Source organism: Eubalaena glacialis, chromosome 11 (assembly GCF_028564815.1).
Source record: "Eubalaena glacialis isolate mEubGla1 chromosome 11, mEubGla1.1.hap2.+ XY, whole genome shotgun sequence".
Lineage (NCBI taxonomy): Eukaryota > Metazoa > Chordata > Mammalia > Artiodactyla > Balaenidae > Eubalaena > Eubalaena glacialis.
In genome coordinates this window covers 41,399,505-41,417,885 of record NC_083726.1, presented here as the reverse complement: position 1 = coordinate 41,417,885, position 18,381 = coordinate 41,399,505, and the positions used below count along the sequence as shown (strand labels likewise).

General features: G+C 36.1%; 1 protein-coding gene across 4 annotated transcripts in view; it reads left to right on the top strand.

The window, feature by feature from the left end:
- Positions 1-16,730, top strand: part of NAV3 (neuron navigator 3) — a 580,735-nt gene extending 564,005 nt beyond the window's left edge. For all 4 annotated transcript variants that reach the window (XM_061206367.1, XM_061206364.1, XM_061206366.1 and 1 more), the window contains 6 exons: positions 3,818-3,972; positions 5,017-5,088; positions 5,693-5,889; positions 6,830-6,948; positions 11,071-11,274; positions 15,812-16,730. In XM_061206367.1, coding sequence (XP_061062350.1) covers positions 3,818-3,972; positions 5,017-5,088; positions 5,693-5,889; positions 6,830-6,948; positions 11,071-11,274; positions 15,812-15,931 — 867 coding nt within the window. In that variant the 3' untranslated portion in view covers positions 15,932-16,730. The remainder of the gene's footprint in view (positions 1-3,817; positions 3,973-5,016; positions 5,089-5,692; positions 5,890-6,829; positions 6,949-11,070; positions 11,275-15,811) is intronic.
- Positions 16,731-18,381: the final 1,651 nt, after the last annotated feature.

Below are 18,381 nucleotides of genomic sequence, written 5' to 3'. Positions count from 1 at the left end.
TCTTTAGGTTTGTAAGATATGAATGAGCTGTCAGTAATGTTGGATACCAAGTCATGGCCAGAGAATTTGGCCAATTCTTGCCAAATTGTCAGAGAATCCACACTTTATTTTCGGGGGGTTGATGGTACGTGAGAGTGGTATAGAGAAATGGGGATGACAGGTTGGGATTGTAGGAGGGATGCTGCCAAGTGTAAATTTACTTAAGTAAAGGGTGAATGAGGTATGAAATAAATTCTTTTCCTGAGAAATGGAACTGTGTAACTGCTGACATGCTTTCTGCTATGCCTTCGATAGCTCTGAAGAGACAAAGCCACAAATCATTCACTGATTCCAAAAAAATCCAATAATAAACCATCAAATGAAAAAAATCTTTTCATGTTTTTGTTCCCTCTGCATTTTACATTCTTTTCCTCTTCCTACTCTTCAAGCCCTCTCTCGAGTTGCCAGCTGGAATATTTTGATTGAAAGCAGGACACATAAACAATTACACTTTGTGACATTTGATATGGTGGGCCCAGAAAGCTAGAGATGGATTTAGTAAAGGATATGTGGCCAACTGAAGCCACTTGGAATGTTAGGTGGGAAAAGATCAGAAAGCTGGACTTGGCAGATTCATTTTGAGTGTGTCTGGAGTCAAAATCAGAGATAGCAATGATCAATAGTTTTTATATAACTGCTGTGTTCTGTGTATATTTTCAAAGCATGGGATTCATCTCATTATCAATGTCCATCTAGTAGATAGACTTGTTTTTTTCTGCCTGATTGGATCTTGGACATGAAACTTCTAATGCTAATGTATCAGTACTTCAATCTAAGATTTTACCCCGATTAAGCTAGAGTGGGGATCATGAAGTGATTTCAGAGAGGTTTGAGAAAACTCAAGTTGTATGACCAAATTACTTGTGTATGCCTGTTTCTACTTGTGACTGGTCCATAGCTTTCATTAGATTCCCAAAGGGATCTACTACCCTTCTCAAGATGAGAGAGGACCACAATAGAATCTAATGGCCCTATTTTTCCAAAATCACCCGGTGAATCTTATTTACCAAATTCAATTCAAACTTCTCCCCCTCCCCTTCCCCCTCCCCCGCCCCCCTTCACCTCCACCTCCTCCTCCTCTCCCCTCACCTCTCTCTCCCTCTTTTGATCCGTATATACTAAATTGCTATAATTGATCCTCCCTTTCTAGAAATTGTTCTGATTTTCATGATTATCATTCTCTCCTTGTCTCCTTTCTACCCTCTAGTAAGCTGCTGCTCAGTGCCTTTCACTGACTGTTTTTCCTTCACCTTCCAGTAAATGAAAATATTCCCCAACATTCTATTCTCTCCCACTTCTGTTCTCATCTGGATGACTCCCTTGTTTCAACTTGTATTGGCTCCAATTGGACACTATAAGCCGTGCCCACTCTTCCATATGGTAGACATTTCTATTAGCTTACAAGTATGTTTTCATTAGCATACTAAATATACATGTTTAGAAATGCCAGTTTCAATTCTTGTATATTTGTGATGTATCTGTGAAAATATATCACAAATCCATCTTCTTTCATCCATCTCTATTACCATTACCCTCCCACCCAAATAAACACTCTGTCACTTACTTGGACTATTGCAATTGTTTACTAACTGCTTGATTTACAACTTGCATTAAATTCCCCTTCTCTCTCTGCCTCTTTATCCTTGCACCTCCTGGAAATAGAATGTCTTCTATTCATTCATAATTCTTCTTCTTTCATAATTAAAAGCTGACCACATTAAAATCCTGCAGTGTTTCCCCCTGCTTTCTACTCTAGGTCAAAAATCTTCCCATACTTCTACTATTCCTCTTGAGTCCCACAGTGTCTCTTGGCTTCAGCAATTTCAGTATCTCTTGACTGGTTTCTCTTTCTCCTTTGCAATATACTTACCACACTTTGAAATCATGATTATGACTACATCACTCAGATCCCCAGAATAGTCAATGTTTCTTCACTGTCAGTAGGAAAAGTCCAGTAGTCTTACCAACCATTCAAGGTTGCAAACTTTCCTTTCCAATTTATTTACCAGTCTTTCACAAAACATATACTACTGGGTTTTTCTTACATGGATATCATATTTTTATGTTTCTGCCTTTGTTCTTCTCCATCTATGAAGAAAGCTCTTCTTCCATTTTTAAGCATCACAGTATTACCTAATCTTTAAAATAAAGGGTTAATAGCAAATAATACTGCCACCAGAGAGTCTTTCCCAGAAGCTACAAGTAATCTTGATATGCTCTGAACAAAATCTTTGGTGTATATTCTTTTGAGGTAACGTATTAGTTTTCACTGTGAATTTTAGTTATCTATATACATGCCTAACCTATTCTGGGCAGTAAGCATCTTGAATGCGTTTTCCATTTCTAATTAATCATCCTATCCTTCACATGTATGTTTCCTTCGATAAATAAATTTCTCTACCCTGGGGAAAACAACAACATATGAATGGTGCACATGTTTATATAGTAAAATCCAAATTCCTCTGCATGGATTCAAAGTCTTTTCGATTTCCCCTTTCATTGAGATCACTACTGCCACGGACCATTTCTCTTGCAAAGCAGAACACCAATATTTCTCCCAACACATCACACACTCGTATCTTCCACCTCTTATGCTTTACTCTTTATTCTTCAATTATACCTCCTGCCCTCATACCCTATTGTTCTATGAACCTTAAATCTGGATTAGATGCCTCTCTTTAGTTTTTCTATAGTGTTTTGTGCATTTCAGTTATCACACTGCCTTGTGACTTACTTGTTGGCCTGCCTTTCTATCAACTCTGATGCCTGAGTATAGAAGTAATCTCTAAATCCTTAGTGCCAGAGTACCTGGCACATAGTAGGCGCTTGCTAAAGCTGTGTTGAAAGAGTAAAAAACTACATACTTATCATTTGGAATTCTATTCATTATTCAAGATCCATCATGAAATTGTTTTTTAACCCTGCTCAAGATGTACAAATTGAAAATGTCATTGTAAATATGCAAATATTATGGAAATGCTCTTACTGATTAGGATAATTCTAAGAAATCTAATTATATTTCTGGCCTACCCATCTGTGAGAGCAATCAGTGAACTGGTTATCATATTTAGATTAAAAGCTATTAGAAAGGAATAATATCTGTAAAGAACCAAGAAGCTTAATAAATGCTAAATGCTAATGTTAAGTGACCCAATGAAATATAACACATTTTGTCTGTTGTTATAAATTACAACAATTGCAAGCAGATAATAAATAAATAACAAATCAACCAACCAACCAACCAACCAACCAACCATAGATTTATTTGAGTCCCAGGGCTGTATTTTCAGATGCACCTCATCGAAATGAATTGGAATTAAAATATTTAAAGTCTTAATGGAAATTTAGGGGTGCCATTTTGGATTTAGTCTATACTTGAAATTATAAGGTTTGCTAAAATCCATCTTTATCATTGTAATACCAAAAACAAGAATGAATCTCAGTATTTGTGGTTTATCGTAAGAGCTCATATCCAGAATTCTTTTTTTTTCACTTTTCTTCCAGGGAGAAAACAACTGAGAAATATGTCCTTGTGTTTACAGCTTTATATTTACTTCAGGTGTCCTGTACTGGCTTTTCTCTTTCCTTTAAAAGTGTATCCTCTCAACATCGTATGTGTTTTTGCTTTGTAAAATAAGGTTTTATATCAATGGAATGATCTGTGAGTTTTAATCAAAGAACCTGGATGGAAGACAAAATCTATCATTCCTAAACTATGAATTGCTTTCCATTGGTATAAATTTCTCATTGATGTATTTGTTTTCTTTATTTTTTAAAGGAATTGCAACAATATCTAGCTAACCTGGCTGAACAATGCAGTGCTGATAATAACGGTGTAGAGCTTCCAGTTGTAATAATTCTTGATAATCTTCATCATGTGGGCTCTTTGAGTGATGTCTTCAATGGTTTTCTCAACTGTAAATACAACAAATGGTATGCTTGTGAAATATTTCGAGTGATAAGATATGAAAAAATGGTGATCAAATATGCATTCTTGTGCCTTTATACCTTTTAAGATGTGTAGTGGATGCTATTAATTTGAGAAGCCTTCATTACTATTATACCATATTTCCAAAGAACCTCTATGTTTCATTAGAACATCTATTTATTCATTCAACAATTGCGTCCCAGGCACTTTTATGGCAACATTATTTACTTGATGATGTTAACTTCTACAGGTATGCTGAAAGTCTGGGAGACCATTATCAATGATGGAATGTTTGAATCAGGGAAATTAAGAACTCGAACGAAGCTATAGAGCTCTTGTTTCACTCTTAGTCCATATTAAAGTTTAAATTCAACCTTCCTGTAGAAATAATTTTAATACATTCAGATATACCTCTCTCCACTAGTGATTCTAATTTTTAACTATTTACATGAAAGAAAAGGTTAAAGTAGGGTATAAAAAAAATCTGAAAACCCACTTAAAATTCACTATAGTATGGCCTCTAAAAAAGGACATATAAGAACAACAACATAAATGTTAGTTTTAATGGTGCAAGTAACCCAGTTATCTCTGCTAGAGATTTTTTAAATGTTAAAAATTAATCAGCATAAAATAAATATTGAAACAAGAATACAAATTCTTTCATGTTATTAAGAACCTTTGAAATAATTATGAAACAAAAGAAAACATGAATGAATTAGATTATAAGCACAAGAATCATAAGATGTTGGAGTGGAGTGAAATCACTGTGATTATTCTGTCTAATCTTTTCATTTCATAGATGAGAAAATGTGGGATTAGAGACGGAAAATGATTTGCTTAGGATGCCAGGTCTGAAATTAGAACCCCAAATCTTAGTTTCCAGTTCAGTGATCTTTGTCATTTTCCAACCTATCACTACAAAATTACCCTTTTACAGCCTAATGTTAAAATGGAAAAATCCATATTTATCTAAATTGTTTTCTGAGACAATTTTAATGTATTAATCTCTTTTACCTTTAGTACATATAAATTTTCTTTTTTTTCCCCAGTCCATATATTATTGGAACAATGAATCAGGGAGTTTCTTCATCACCAAATCTAGAGCTGCATCACAATTTCAGGTGAAGATAAATTGAATTTTTTTTCATATTGTCTCTTTTCTGTTTGCTTTTGGTTATTGTTTTTTCCATTTGTACATTGACACATCCTGCCAGTGGTGACCTGGGGTGTGAAAATAATTCTCACTTCTTCTGACACTCTTTCTCAAGCAGACATTTTGTGATCCTCAACCTGTAATCAGAAGTGTTTCTTTCAAAAAGAAGAAAAAAGAAGTGTTTTTTCTGCTCACTATGTCACTGGCTAAAGTAGAGCACTTTTTTTCTAAGTGTGAGAAATGTGAAGACAGTTCCTATTTCAGGATTTGTGATTCTCCTACAGAAGAGTGCTCGGCCTGTACACGCCCACTCACTGCTGTGACGCACATGAGCTTCTCTTTGGCTCAAAATGAAAAGTTAGTTACAGTGTAGCTCTAATGCTAATAGACCTTCTCATCCCTTTGGTCATTAACATATGGCCACCAATTAAATTAGGAACATTATTACTTTATATTGGAAAGAGAATCACTGTGGACTTAAAGTTTAATTTATATAAAAGTTTAATTTATATAAAAGTTTAATTTATATAAAGATTTCTGAGTTGTTTTTTTTTTTCTCTCTCTTTTTGTAGGTGGGTGCTGTGTGCAAACCACACAGAACCAGTGAAAGGCTTTTTAGGCAGATATCTTCGAAGGAAACTGATAGAGATGGAAATTGAAAGGAACATACGCAATAATGACCTAGTCAAAATTATAGATTGGATTCCTAAGACATGGCATCATCTCAACAGTTTTTTGGAAACACACAGTTCTTCTGATGTTACCATTGGTGAGTTCCAAAATTGCAATATGCCATTTTCCAGGAACTATGAGTACGTGGTAAAGATGGCCAGATTGGAGGGCAGAAAATAACAAGAGAAGCTAATGTTTTTCAAGCTTCCAAAGATTTAAGTTTTCATTTTTTTTTCTTTCTGAAAGTTTGCTTTCTTCCAAGCTTTGTATAAATATTTCTAATTAGATTCATTTTGTCTGACTATTATGGTTTACTAAGATTTTACTGACATCAAATAAGTTTAATAGAGACAAATATCTAAAAATCAGATAACCATTTGAAATAAATTATATCTGTTTAGAGTACCTTTTTTATGCTAAAAACAAATATTAGTTTATGGCTCATATCAAATATAGTTGTGAGAGAAGATTTTAGTTAGAGGTAATTTAAGTGTTTTACATTTTTCATGAAGACAAAATTGTTTGAATTATTTGTCTTGAGTTGGCATAGAGATGTTTGTTTTTGTATTCCTTCTTAAATTGCACGAAAAAAATGTCCCTTTCCCATTGCGGTGGATCATAAAGACATACTCACTAAAGACACAGTGTAAATTAGAAAGAACAATTCTATATTTGTGATCAGAAGACCAAGGCAGAGACCCACTTCTGCAAATAATGACATATTTTATATTTGACAATTCATTCCAGCATAGTTTTGTCATTTGTAAAATGGGGCAGATTGACTGGATTATGACCTTTCAGGTTTCTCCTAATGCTAAAATGTTATGTTTTAGATTAAGGTTTTAGTGTAAAAAGAAAGGAGGGTCCTGGAGATTGGGTCTTCAGTGAAACACACTTTAATAATAATCAAACTGGCCAAGATTATAATTTTCTAAGAATCCTATAAGAAACATTACCCCCAAATGGTGTCTAAATATGGGTTTAGATTGCTACATATAATGGTTCTTAAAAATGTTTTGTTATTTGTTTCTTCTCAGGTCCTCGACTTTTCCTTCCTTGCCCCATGGATGTAGAAGGTTCTAGAGTATGGTTCATGGATCTCTGGAACTATTCTTTGGTACCTTATATTCTGGAGGCAGTGAGAGAAGGTCTGCAGGTATAGTACTCAATTTTCTTTACTGTTTTAAAAAACTAAGTGAAAAAAATCATCCTTTAAAAGCAAAAATAATTCATTTCTCTGAGTATTTGTGCAGAAAAATAAAGGCATGAACTATATAAATATAGTGGTAAAGTTTGAAAGAACAAATAGTATACACTACTTTTTTTCTGTTCTGAGAATAAATATGTAGGAGAAAGAGAAAGCACAGTTATTCTAACAAGTATACATTGAAGGCCAAATTTATTGCCATAGGTGTTTACAGACCTGTTTTTTTTTTTTTTAATATTTATTTATTTATTTATTTATCTATTGGCTGCACTGGGTCTTAGTGGCAGCACCCGGGATTTTCGTTGCGGCACGTGGGCTCTTGTTGCAGTACGCAGGCTTCTCTCTAGTTGTGGCACGCAGGGTCATTAGTTGCGGCATGAGGACTCTCTAGTTGTGGCACATGGGCTTAGTTGCCCTGCAGCATGTGGGATCTTAGTTCCCTGATCAGGGATTGACCCAGCGTCCCCTGCATTGTAAGATGGATTCTTAGCCACTGGACCACCAGGGAAGTCCCCAGACCTGTTCTTATTAGATAGCTAGTTAATTGCACAGTTCTACATCTTATAAGAAAGGCATGTTTATATGGACCTTGATCATTTATTCTCTTCTTATATAATCTGCAACAAGTAGTTTTTGCTTATAGTTTCCTTGCTTTAGGATATTTCTTTGTTTGAAGCCCTTTAACGTCACTTGTAAGATCCTTTACTATTTATGAGAGTGCTCTAAATCTAAGGCATTTGACTTTTTAAAATCTATGGCAGGTTGGTTTAGGAGCACCCCTGCTGTTCCTGTCATCTACCTTGCATCGTGAGGCCCTGCAACCACCCCTTCTATTTACTCTTCACTAAGAAGGCAAAATATATCACTAATAAGAAAACCCTTTTTCTTCAATAAAATGTATCATCCTTTTTCCATCAGTCTTGATTTTTTCCTTATATTGAAGTTGAAATTTCATGAAATTGTAGAATTATAAAACTTACCTGTGAATATTTTAAGGTTGATATTGTATAATTCCCAAACTTGTGGCAGAAAAATCCAGTCATCTTTACAATAACTTAGCTAAGGTTTAGGCAGTATTTTGCTTAGGCATCTCTATTTCTGGTTATCACAACTGCTGCTAGAATTAAGATATACTTCATGCTTTTCACATTTTGTCATCTGCAATACTGTGTTAAGTCTTTATTTTACTGTCTAAAAAAAACTGGTTTTCTATTTTACTTCATTTCGCTTCCTTTTACCATCATGCTTTCCTCACCTAGTAGAAGGGCATGGCAGTGATTTAGAACTATTACATTATGAGGATGATCTGAACATTCAGAGGTAATGATCCTAGAGAATGCTATCAATTGGTTCTAATCCATATTTAAATAACTCAATTTCGTATTTTTAAGGGTATAAGCCAAACTAGCCCCAGAAAGTGTCTCCAACAAAATTAAAGACTGTACCAAAGGTTTTTATTTTTCAAGTATAACATAGCACATGTCAGGATTCCTCTAAAACTATTATGCTATCTCAGATGTGAGTTGGGTCTCTTGATTTCAACCATTTTTACCAAAAAAAAAAAAAAAAAAAATATATATATATATATATATATATGAAAATGTATTTAAAATATTCACAGTGATAATTTTAAAATAAATATTTAAATGAATTATTTGTTCTCTATATACTATTTCAATATTAATAAACTATGATCCAAATCTTTATATATGAAATTCTCCTTATTTCTTATTCATTTGCTAATACCTAGAAAGAATTAGAAGCGTTTTAAAAACTCAAAAACAATAATACCTAAAAATCCTTAGATCTCATTGTTTTAAGTACAAAGTGTTTTTAATATTTAAATCAATATTATTTATAAAACACTGTCCTGAGAATTATCATACTATAAAGCTTCCATTTAAACAAAGGCATAATCACTAAGGTAATACCAGTTTCCCAAACTGAGAGATACTTCAAAAAATTTTTTTGAGGAGGGATAAAAAGATCTCAAGTTTTTTGCTGTGGTTCTGGATGTTTAGTAGTAGGTTAGTGTGAAAGCTGGTTCAACCATGATGTAGGGAGTAACTGGGGGTTGGTGGTGGGGGTGGTGGCAGGAGGCAGGAGGAATTCAGCACTTGGAGAGAAAAAGGAAAACCCTATGGTGAGTAGACAGTTCTCATTTCTACTGAAGGATATGCTGGACCAGAAGTCTGTTGGCAGATGATGTTCTTGGGATGGTCCATATTTGACTTCTGGAGGAACAGGAAAAAAAGGAATCACACATGTCATGAACCATTTCCTTGGATCTCCTGGCAACAAAGAACCATGAATTGGAACAAGAGGTGGAAAAACAAAGCATGTTGCAAAGATGAAAATCTGAGTTGAGAGGAATAGAAAAATCTCTCTTCAAATGAAGGCTGATGCTTTGATGGGGAACCGTATGGGGAATACTCTTTACCAGATGTTCTAGTTGAAAAAAGCACTGGTGATGCACTGGATTCCAATTTTTATTCTGATGATTCTATCTTTCTTGAAACGTCAACAATCAGATTATCTCCTTCTGAATGTTTAAATTTCATTTCTTTCAATTCTTCTTCTATAGCATCTATTTTACTCTGAAATATAGAATTGAGCCTGTTTAGCTTTTTATTGGTCACCCCCAATTTTGCTATCCTTGATGATTCTTTAAAAGGCTGGCATCTATTGATTCTACTAGACTTTCATATTTTTTTGGTAGCATTTCCTTTCCAAGAATTATACGCTTTCCTTCAATTAGTTTAAGTTGTATAGCAAGCTATGTTTTACATCCTCTATAAAGTAGATTTTTAACTGAGAGAAATTTTCTGCTCTAAAAGAAGAGAACTATTTAAAAAAAAAAACTAACCATTGCCACCCCTACCATCATCCCCTAAAGAAATGCACAGCTATCAAGATGTGAACTTTTTTTTTTTCTTAAAGCAAGCTGCCACAACGTCATACAACTTCTCCAGGAGAAACTCAAAAGACAGTTCCAAGTCAGCCATGGGCTTTCATGGCCTCAGTGTCCGCCATTTTGCTTTTGTCTCACTGAACCACAAGAAGCCACACAGAACACTTCACACTGTGTTCTGTGCCATCCAGGACCAAGATGTGTATACACCTAGTAACCAGGATTGCCCTCAGTGGAGTAGGAGAGTCCATTAAAGAACTAGCGTACCCATGTTACTGTCCTCTTCTCTTAATTTTAACTTTTCTTTCTGTGCCCCTGTGGCTTATACTTTTTTTTTTTTTTTTTTTACCAATTCCCATCAACCTCTTTCTCCTCAGTGTGCCCTTCCCAGTTTGGTTTTGGCTTTGCTTTCAGCTTAAAAATTCTTTAACATCGCTTGGATTCATCTGCCCTCTACTCCACTGCCAGTACTTTAACCAGGCTTTATTATCTCTTTCTATTAACTTTCTCCCTCCATATGAGTTCTGACAAATCTTTCATTTCCCATGATTTTCCTCTTTTGCTAGTGGCCTTATAAAAAAATATCTTAAAAGAGTTTTAATAGGAAGCAGTGAGATTATAGAGGAAGTTAATCTGAGGGAAATGGTTGTCGGAGAAAGGATTCTTATTTTCAAGGAAAATTGGAGTAGAATGAAGTAGACAGAAAAAAGAAGTCTCTTTTATTCATCATCTTTCCAAAGTGCACTTTAGTAAAGAAAGCTATTTAGTGTCTAGCTTTTTTATTTCTCCATTACTGGAACTTTCCTTTCTCAATGATAAGCTTTCTTTCAGTTTGTAAAATTACTAACAAAGATAAATGTGGGCAGCCATTTCTTCATGTATTTAAAATAAAGCTCCCTCATGCTCTCCTCCAAATGTTGACAATCTATCCCAAATGTTCAGCTTTATTTTGTCTCCAGCTTTATTTTGTCTAGCCTTCAAGTTTTAAGTGAACTATATAGAGAGATATATGTTTAAAATCTGGAAAATTGTGTATGCACACTTCATTCCCCTGAGTCCCATAGGAACTCAGTGTGCAAAGGAATCAATCAATTAGTAGTCACCTTTTGTACTGAATAGAAATGCATTTTATATGTGCTAAATATGTGATCACTTTTTAGATGTATGGGAAACGAGCACCTTGGGAAGATCCCTCAAAGTGGGTGCTTGATACATACCCATGGAGCTCAGCATCTTTGCCGCAGGAGGGCCCAGCATTACTTCAGTTGCGACCAGAAGATGTTGGGTATGAGGGCTGCATATCCACAAAGGAAGCTACAACCTCAAAGCACATTCCACAAACTGACACAGAGGGAGATCCCCTGGTAAGAAGCTTATAGTTTGATTCTTCCTATATAATCTTGACTATAGTGTGCGGTCATTAGTATTTATGCATCAGAGACATTAGTTATCCTAGGTAATATTTGAAACTGTCCTGATATTGGCACTCAGTTTTAAAATTTTTACCTTTGGCCTACTTTCATTGGGTGAATCTCTTAAAATGAAAGACCAAACTCATATACTTAAAAATAATCAAAAAAACACTGAAACCAGGCTGAACTCTGCGGCCATAATTTTTCTTTTATTATGCAGAAAATTGTGCAAATAAATCAATAAATTTTAAACATTCAGTACTCAATTCATTAGGTATGTAAGAGAAAACTGAATTTTGTTCTAAAATGAAAGAAACCAAAAGAATATAATCTAATGTATGCTTGAAGAACTAAAGAATGTTTTACATGTATCTGACTAAATTTAGAATTAGTCCTCTGTTGGCAACAGTAGAGAAGAATAAACTGACTTGAAATCAAAGGGACGTTATTCTCTGCCTTGCTTAGTTTGCAATCATGGAAGGCTTAATATAAGTCAATAAAACTCCAAAGTGTGAATACTCTGAAAATATTAAGTACATGATGTTCTTAGTAAAATGACTTTTTTTTTGTATGTATTTTTTATTTTTAGAGATGACGTTCCATAGATTGGTATCAAACGTAATGTGTTTGTTAGCTTACCATTCTCTGACTAAAGGGATCACTGGGAAACCAATACAGAAAGAAGACATGCTGAGATAAAGGTCATTATGTTACTTAAAACAAAAAAGGAAATGATTAAAATCATAATCTATAACTATACCTAAAGACAGAAAATGACTTGCTATCTTGTGGAATACCCTTATACCAACAACCCCGACATGTATATGTCGTCATCATTTCAGCTGATCATTCTGAACATTTTGGGGTTTATATGTGAACCATCTGATAAAGTTTCATGATTTTTTTCCCAATGAAATGCACACACACAGAAGATTTTGCATACTGTTTCAAAAAGTTCCATAAAGTCACAGAGATATATACATTGACCTACTTAGAGCCCAGGGATCTCTTATTTAGGACTTTTGATCTAGGCTATAAACTTCTTAAGGGCCTGGAGTTGTATTTTTATAACAAGTGTCTGGCCCTTTGGCTCATATGTAGCTAGAAATCAACAGTGGTGGTGGAATTGGTTTGAATTCTGCATAATTGTGAGCAGACACTAAGTAATTCCTGATAGAATGATTAAAATGTAATAGAGTAAAATTAAGCCTTAGAGTACAAATATGGGTTATTTCCTCTGAATTTTTTTATAAATTCCAGTTCTCCCTTTGCAGATTTTAATACAGTTCCTGATAAAGGTGAGGTGTTTATAAGGTTTGTTTTCAGGGTTACTCTACAGAGTATGGGACATTTAAGGGATGTCCTAAATTTTCCCAATTCCCATAGTCCTGGTCAGCTAAACCCATTAATCACTCCTTTCCCTGGCTCAGAATGTTCTTGTCTTCTAGTATGGAAAAGAGATCAGGATCTCCACATTCTGAATGAGAATCTGGGTTAAAAAAATCTCTGATTCCTAACCTGCTGCTCACCTAAACATCTTAAGGAACAAGGGGTTATGATATCTGACATGTTAAATGACAAAAACCTTATCATCTAAAAATCTTTGAATTAGGCACATTCTGATAGAGAAGTAAGTATCTCTCTGCATTTATTGCTCTATATTTTTATAATTATTGACATAAGGTAAAAACATATTTGCAGTCCAATTAAATCAGAAAAAAATCTACTATTTAATGTCAGTAATATATTTTTGAATCTGAACAAGGATGCAAGTGTTTGGCACATCTCACAGTGTTTAAAAATATAATGTGTATTCATCATCAACAAACTCATTAATTTCATTCATTCAGTAAATATTAGTAAATAATAAGTATGTACTCAAGGCAAAGACCTGGTGATCAGAAAATAAATAAGATCTCATTTCTGATCTTAAGAAGTTCACAGTCCAGCCGTGGAGAGAGACATGTATATATATGAATTATAGTAAAATAATGATAGAAGTATATCCTAGATAGATATATCCTAGATAGAGTTGTGAGTCTGTTGAGGAAGTGATTAGGAGAAAGCTCCAGAGGAGGAGAGGCTTGAGCTAGGTCTGGAAAGATGAATAGAAATTCATCATGGGGTTGGGTGGAGAAGATCCAAAATTAAGAAAATAGCACGTGAAACGTGATGGAACACTACAGTAAAAATAATGAGATTAGGGAGCTGTATACAAATTGTTGGGATTAGAACAAAAGGGACGGGAGGAATTACAGCTACAGAAGTCTGCAACTGTAAAATCATGTGAAGCCTTGTTTGTCTTGTAGGAAGTTAAAATTTTATCACACAGACAATGGGGAGCCACCAAAGGTTTTTGAGCAAGGGACTTATCTCATTAGATTTGCAGTTTATAAAGATCACCTTGATAATAGAATAGAGGGCAGATTAAAGGAGAGAGGATGGAGGCTGGGAGACTAGCAGATGTGTAAATACCAGGGATGATAAGGACCTGACGGAGGTGTTACAAATGTAAGACATTATATTTCTGACCCTGGGTATGGGAAAGAAGGAGGGGGGAAAAGAGGAAGGAAGTACTTTTGTAGAGAATAATGATCTATCCCAGTGACTACTGAATGGTATGGAACCTTACCTCCCTCTTGTAATCTCCTTTGACTTGAATGTACAAAACAACCCTATGAGAAGGCAGAGTAAAGCCTTCATATGTATTTATTATGAATCTGAGATTCTGAACTTATTCTAATAGAACATATTTACTATATGGCACCATTTTCAAAAATTAAGACTTTAATAATACTGTTATTACACGGTAAAACTTTTACAACAGTCAGCATTCAAGTGATTTCAAACATTTGTGACTGAGATAGAAGCACAACCCTTGAAATCATTTCTGCTCTTGGAAGGTGCTCAAAACACAGTTCTCTTTTACAAATCATCTTCACCCAGATGCTTGAATATACAGCCGGCTACTAATAAGGGAGGGATTGACAAAAGAAAGGAAAAAGGGAATATGAATGTGCATGAAGGTAGGGGTGTGTGTGTGTGTGTGTATGCACTCACACGCACGAGAGAGACAGAGAAACAAAGAAGAGAGGAGAGAGAAACAGTATATTGATGGAGACATTTAGTTTTTTGACTCACTGGATTTAAGAGGTTATCACCAACTACTTTAATTTCGTATCTTTATGTAGCTAGTTTAATAAATTCAGGGAATTAGACAAAAAATTATTTTGAAAAATATTGTCCTGAAGAATATTAAAATGACTTTAAAATATGCTATAACTGTAGCTTCTTCGTCAGAAAGGCATCCTTGCTGGAATTGGTAGTTACCAGTTTGTCATTTTATTTCACAGGTCTTTTTTGAACACACATTTTACGCTGAGCATATAAGCATGCAGAGCCTAACATATGACTAAGGAATCCTTTTTAGATTTCTCCTTTCTTTGGGATCAGATTCCCTATATTTCTAAGTTGGAAAAAAAAAAAAAACCAACTTTGATTACATTATGAGATAGCAAAGTTAGTGCGCATTAAACAATACAAAGATTATTACAATTTACAGAAACCCTTGATAAGAAAACAACCCTCCCGAAGACATGTGCCATTTTTTCTGTGCTTTCTAAAACTGTTGAACCATTTATTCATGATTCACTTTTAAACAGTCTTTCTTTTTCCATCCCTACCAGTGGATCTGCAGATCTATCAAAATCCAAGCAAGGTGGCTGCCTTTTATTTTCTAATACATGGAAATGCTAGCTGTCTTTCTCCCCAGCTGCTTTCATGCCTACGTCCCTTTTATGAGAACAAACATTGCCATTGTCCTATAAGGCTGGGAAACTTGAGACAGCCGCTCTTGTTCCAGAAGTTGGTTTTAGTTTTCAGTGAGATATCCATCATATTTTAGCCAGACATTCAACAACCACAGAAACTTGACAGTGATTCTTCCCTTCTCCCTCTTCCAACGTTCATGGTCGGCTTCATTTGGTCACCTCTCGAGGTCAGCTCCTAAGCAGCAGATGGGGGGGCTCCATTCCACTCCATCCCCACCTCCTCTCCAGGGACCGTGTCCGGGAGCCCGTGCGTGTGTCTGCCTGTAGGAACATTCAGGACTTTCAGTTGTCATTCAGTGCTTTCTGCTTCTCGCAGCCAAAAAGCTGAGCAGCTTGGTGTACTCTCCAGCCACGAGCCCAGATGTCCAGCTGTGATACAGTTTCCTTTCCAGTCTCCCTGCTGGAGCTGTATTCATTTACAACTGCAAATAAAAGACTTATCCGGAGGCCCTATTTTGTCGTTATGGTTTGCTGTTGTAGTCATGTTTGGGAGAAACAGTGTAGGAGCCAGGGGCAACTAGTAAAAATCTAAAATTTTTTTCCGTTTCCCTTGGAGGGAATGAGATGGGTCGTCCGTGTGGCTCGGGGCCATGTGTTTTCTGGGACTGGCTTCCTCGATGCATCATTGCCTCCATCGATGTCTCTTTTTCTTTCTTCAGATGAATATGCTAATGAAACTCCAAGAAGCAGCCAATTACTCGGGCACACAAAGCTGCGACAGTGATAGCACCAGCCACCATGAAGACGTTTTGGATTCGTCTCTTGAATCTACCCTCTAGAGGGTGAACAAAGTTAGGGGAAAAGACTATGCTTTAAAAAAAAAAAAAAAAAAAAAAGGTTAAAAAGTAAGGTATTTTCACTAAACCACTGCCAATATGAAAGCGCCCTGACCCAGGGCCGTGGTCTCCAAGGAGGCAGTAGAACTAAGTTTGAACCGCCAAGATGCTAAATTGACACGGAAGTGTAACTTGCTTTCCTTTCTAGGCATTTTTATATCCGTGGAGTGATGTAAGGCTCCATTACTCAACTGGAAAGGACCCTAATGACAGGGCAACTGAATAGATTGCACATGGGATTAGCCAAACTGGACTTTCTGTTTTTCCTCTTTAAAAGTTTACAATGCAGACCTTTTTTTGTTGTTGTTCCTTCCTTTGGTTTCCTCTGAGGGGCTGTTCTCCCCAAGCAGGGTCCATTCTTCTGATCCGTCCAAGCTCCTTTGTGCCACATGGTGCTGGTCACGGAGCCCCAGTAGTGTTTGTGTTGTACGCTCACCCCATTTCCTAAATGAAGAGGCCAGGCCTCCGCAAGCACAAATGGAATTGTGCAACCCCCAGGGAAACACTGCTGTGACAAGCTGGAGAAGTGCCAGTGTCATTCAACTGCCATGATCACAGGATGTGCTCCACCCTCTTTTCAGTGTCTGAGTCACGGGTTTGATAAGGTGGTTTTTACCACCGTGGTCTTTTTAAACCACCTGCCCACTCCCTTAAAAAGAGTTTTATACCAATTATTAGTCAACACTGATAAAAGGCTTTTTTAGGGCTTTATTTGTTTGAGCCTTGTCAGTGAAAAGAAGCAACATTTCCTATGGTGCTGTCTCACTGCCTTAAAACCAATTTCTACAACAGTTTAACAGTTGGTTTAAACCCTGAACCATTGGTAATTGCCACTGTCTTTTCATTTACAACACCGGTTAACGCAGTAGCCATCTCTCTCTAGTTTTGTGTTTGTTTTTGAAGAAATGGATAGGAGAAAGATCAGTATTTTTACCTTGTGAATAGATTGCTTTGCCTCTCCTCCAAAATACTCAAGTCAACCCAGAAACCCTCTTTGACTGTCACTTCAAAGCGAAGCCATGTGGCTAAATTTCATCCAGCTCTAGGGGAAAGAGTTTCAGAAGGCGGGAGATTGTGATTTCTTATCCAGCAGAGCTGGAAGCGGTAGATACAGCACGAGCACAACGATTCCGCTTTTCTCCCCTATTCTTTTTTGTTTGTTTGTTTTTTTAATTATTATGAGTTTTGAGCATGTTGTTTTGATGGATATTGTTGTACATGAGAAATTCAGCATTCGAGAACACTGATGCAGTGAAGTCACTGTGGACGAGGAAGCGTTTATACTGTAAAAGGACGTTAGATTTGCACAGTCTACTGGGTAGGTATTGTAAATAATCATTTTAAAAACTTGCACAAATCGAAACAAACACACACACAAAAATTGTATTTTATCCTGTGGGTGTTAAGAGATGTTTCACTTGCTGAGATTTCCTGTACGTTGCAAATACAGAATGCAAACCCTCAACACTGTTATGATCTGGTGTGTTTGTCCTGTATTTACAGTTGTGATGACCATGCAGGAGCTATCAGTGCTAGAGTGAGCATGCTTCAAAACTGTCCATGAAGCCAATCCATTTTCGGAAAAGTAAAAATGTCTGAAAGTGCATCTGTCGTGGCAGGCTTTCAAGAGAGTGCATGAAAACTGATGGGAGTGATTGGAGAAGTTCCCACCACACACAGGGGACAGGTTTGAAATTTATCAACCCAAGGGCTAGGCCATGGTGTAGACTTGTCCCATGCATGCGAAAATGTGCCACTTTCAGGACATGCAATTGGTGCTACTCTCTGTGACCACCCACGGGTCAGTTGCTGTAGAACAATAACAACACGAGACATCTGTGCAGTTGTCAGAATGTCACTCAGTCTATAGGTCCTCCACGGTGCTATTGCCCTAAGGGAAATCGGAACTGAATTTATGCACATAGAATGGTCACCCTGACTATGAAGCCGCAAACGTGGATCACATCTGTGGTGAAGCATCAATATATGTAGCTGGATGAGTGACTAGTGGCCCTTGTATAATATGTGATCTAAGAAAATTGCTAATCTTTCCCTGCCGTTTTGAGAAACACAGTCCAAACACGATCATAAACAAATTCCTGCAATACATCCCAGTAGGTCCGCCTAGTTTACAACTTAAACTAGTTTGTGAAACATTTGTCTGTATACATTTTATATTTTGTACATTTTTGATGTAACATATCATGTAAATAGAAACAGTGAAATAAATCATCTGAAAAGTTTTGTAGTCTTTGTAAAGCCCCTACAACAAGTACTTGGTGTCAGTGGGCATAACTGGGTGATGTATTTTCTATTGGTTGATTGTTCCTCTAGCTTGTAAACCAGCTTGCATATATTTTTTTGCAAATGTGCACCCTGTATCTGTCTAAATT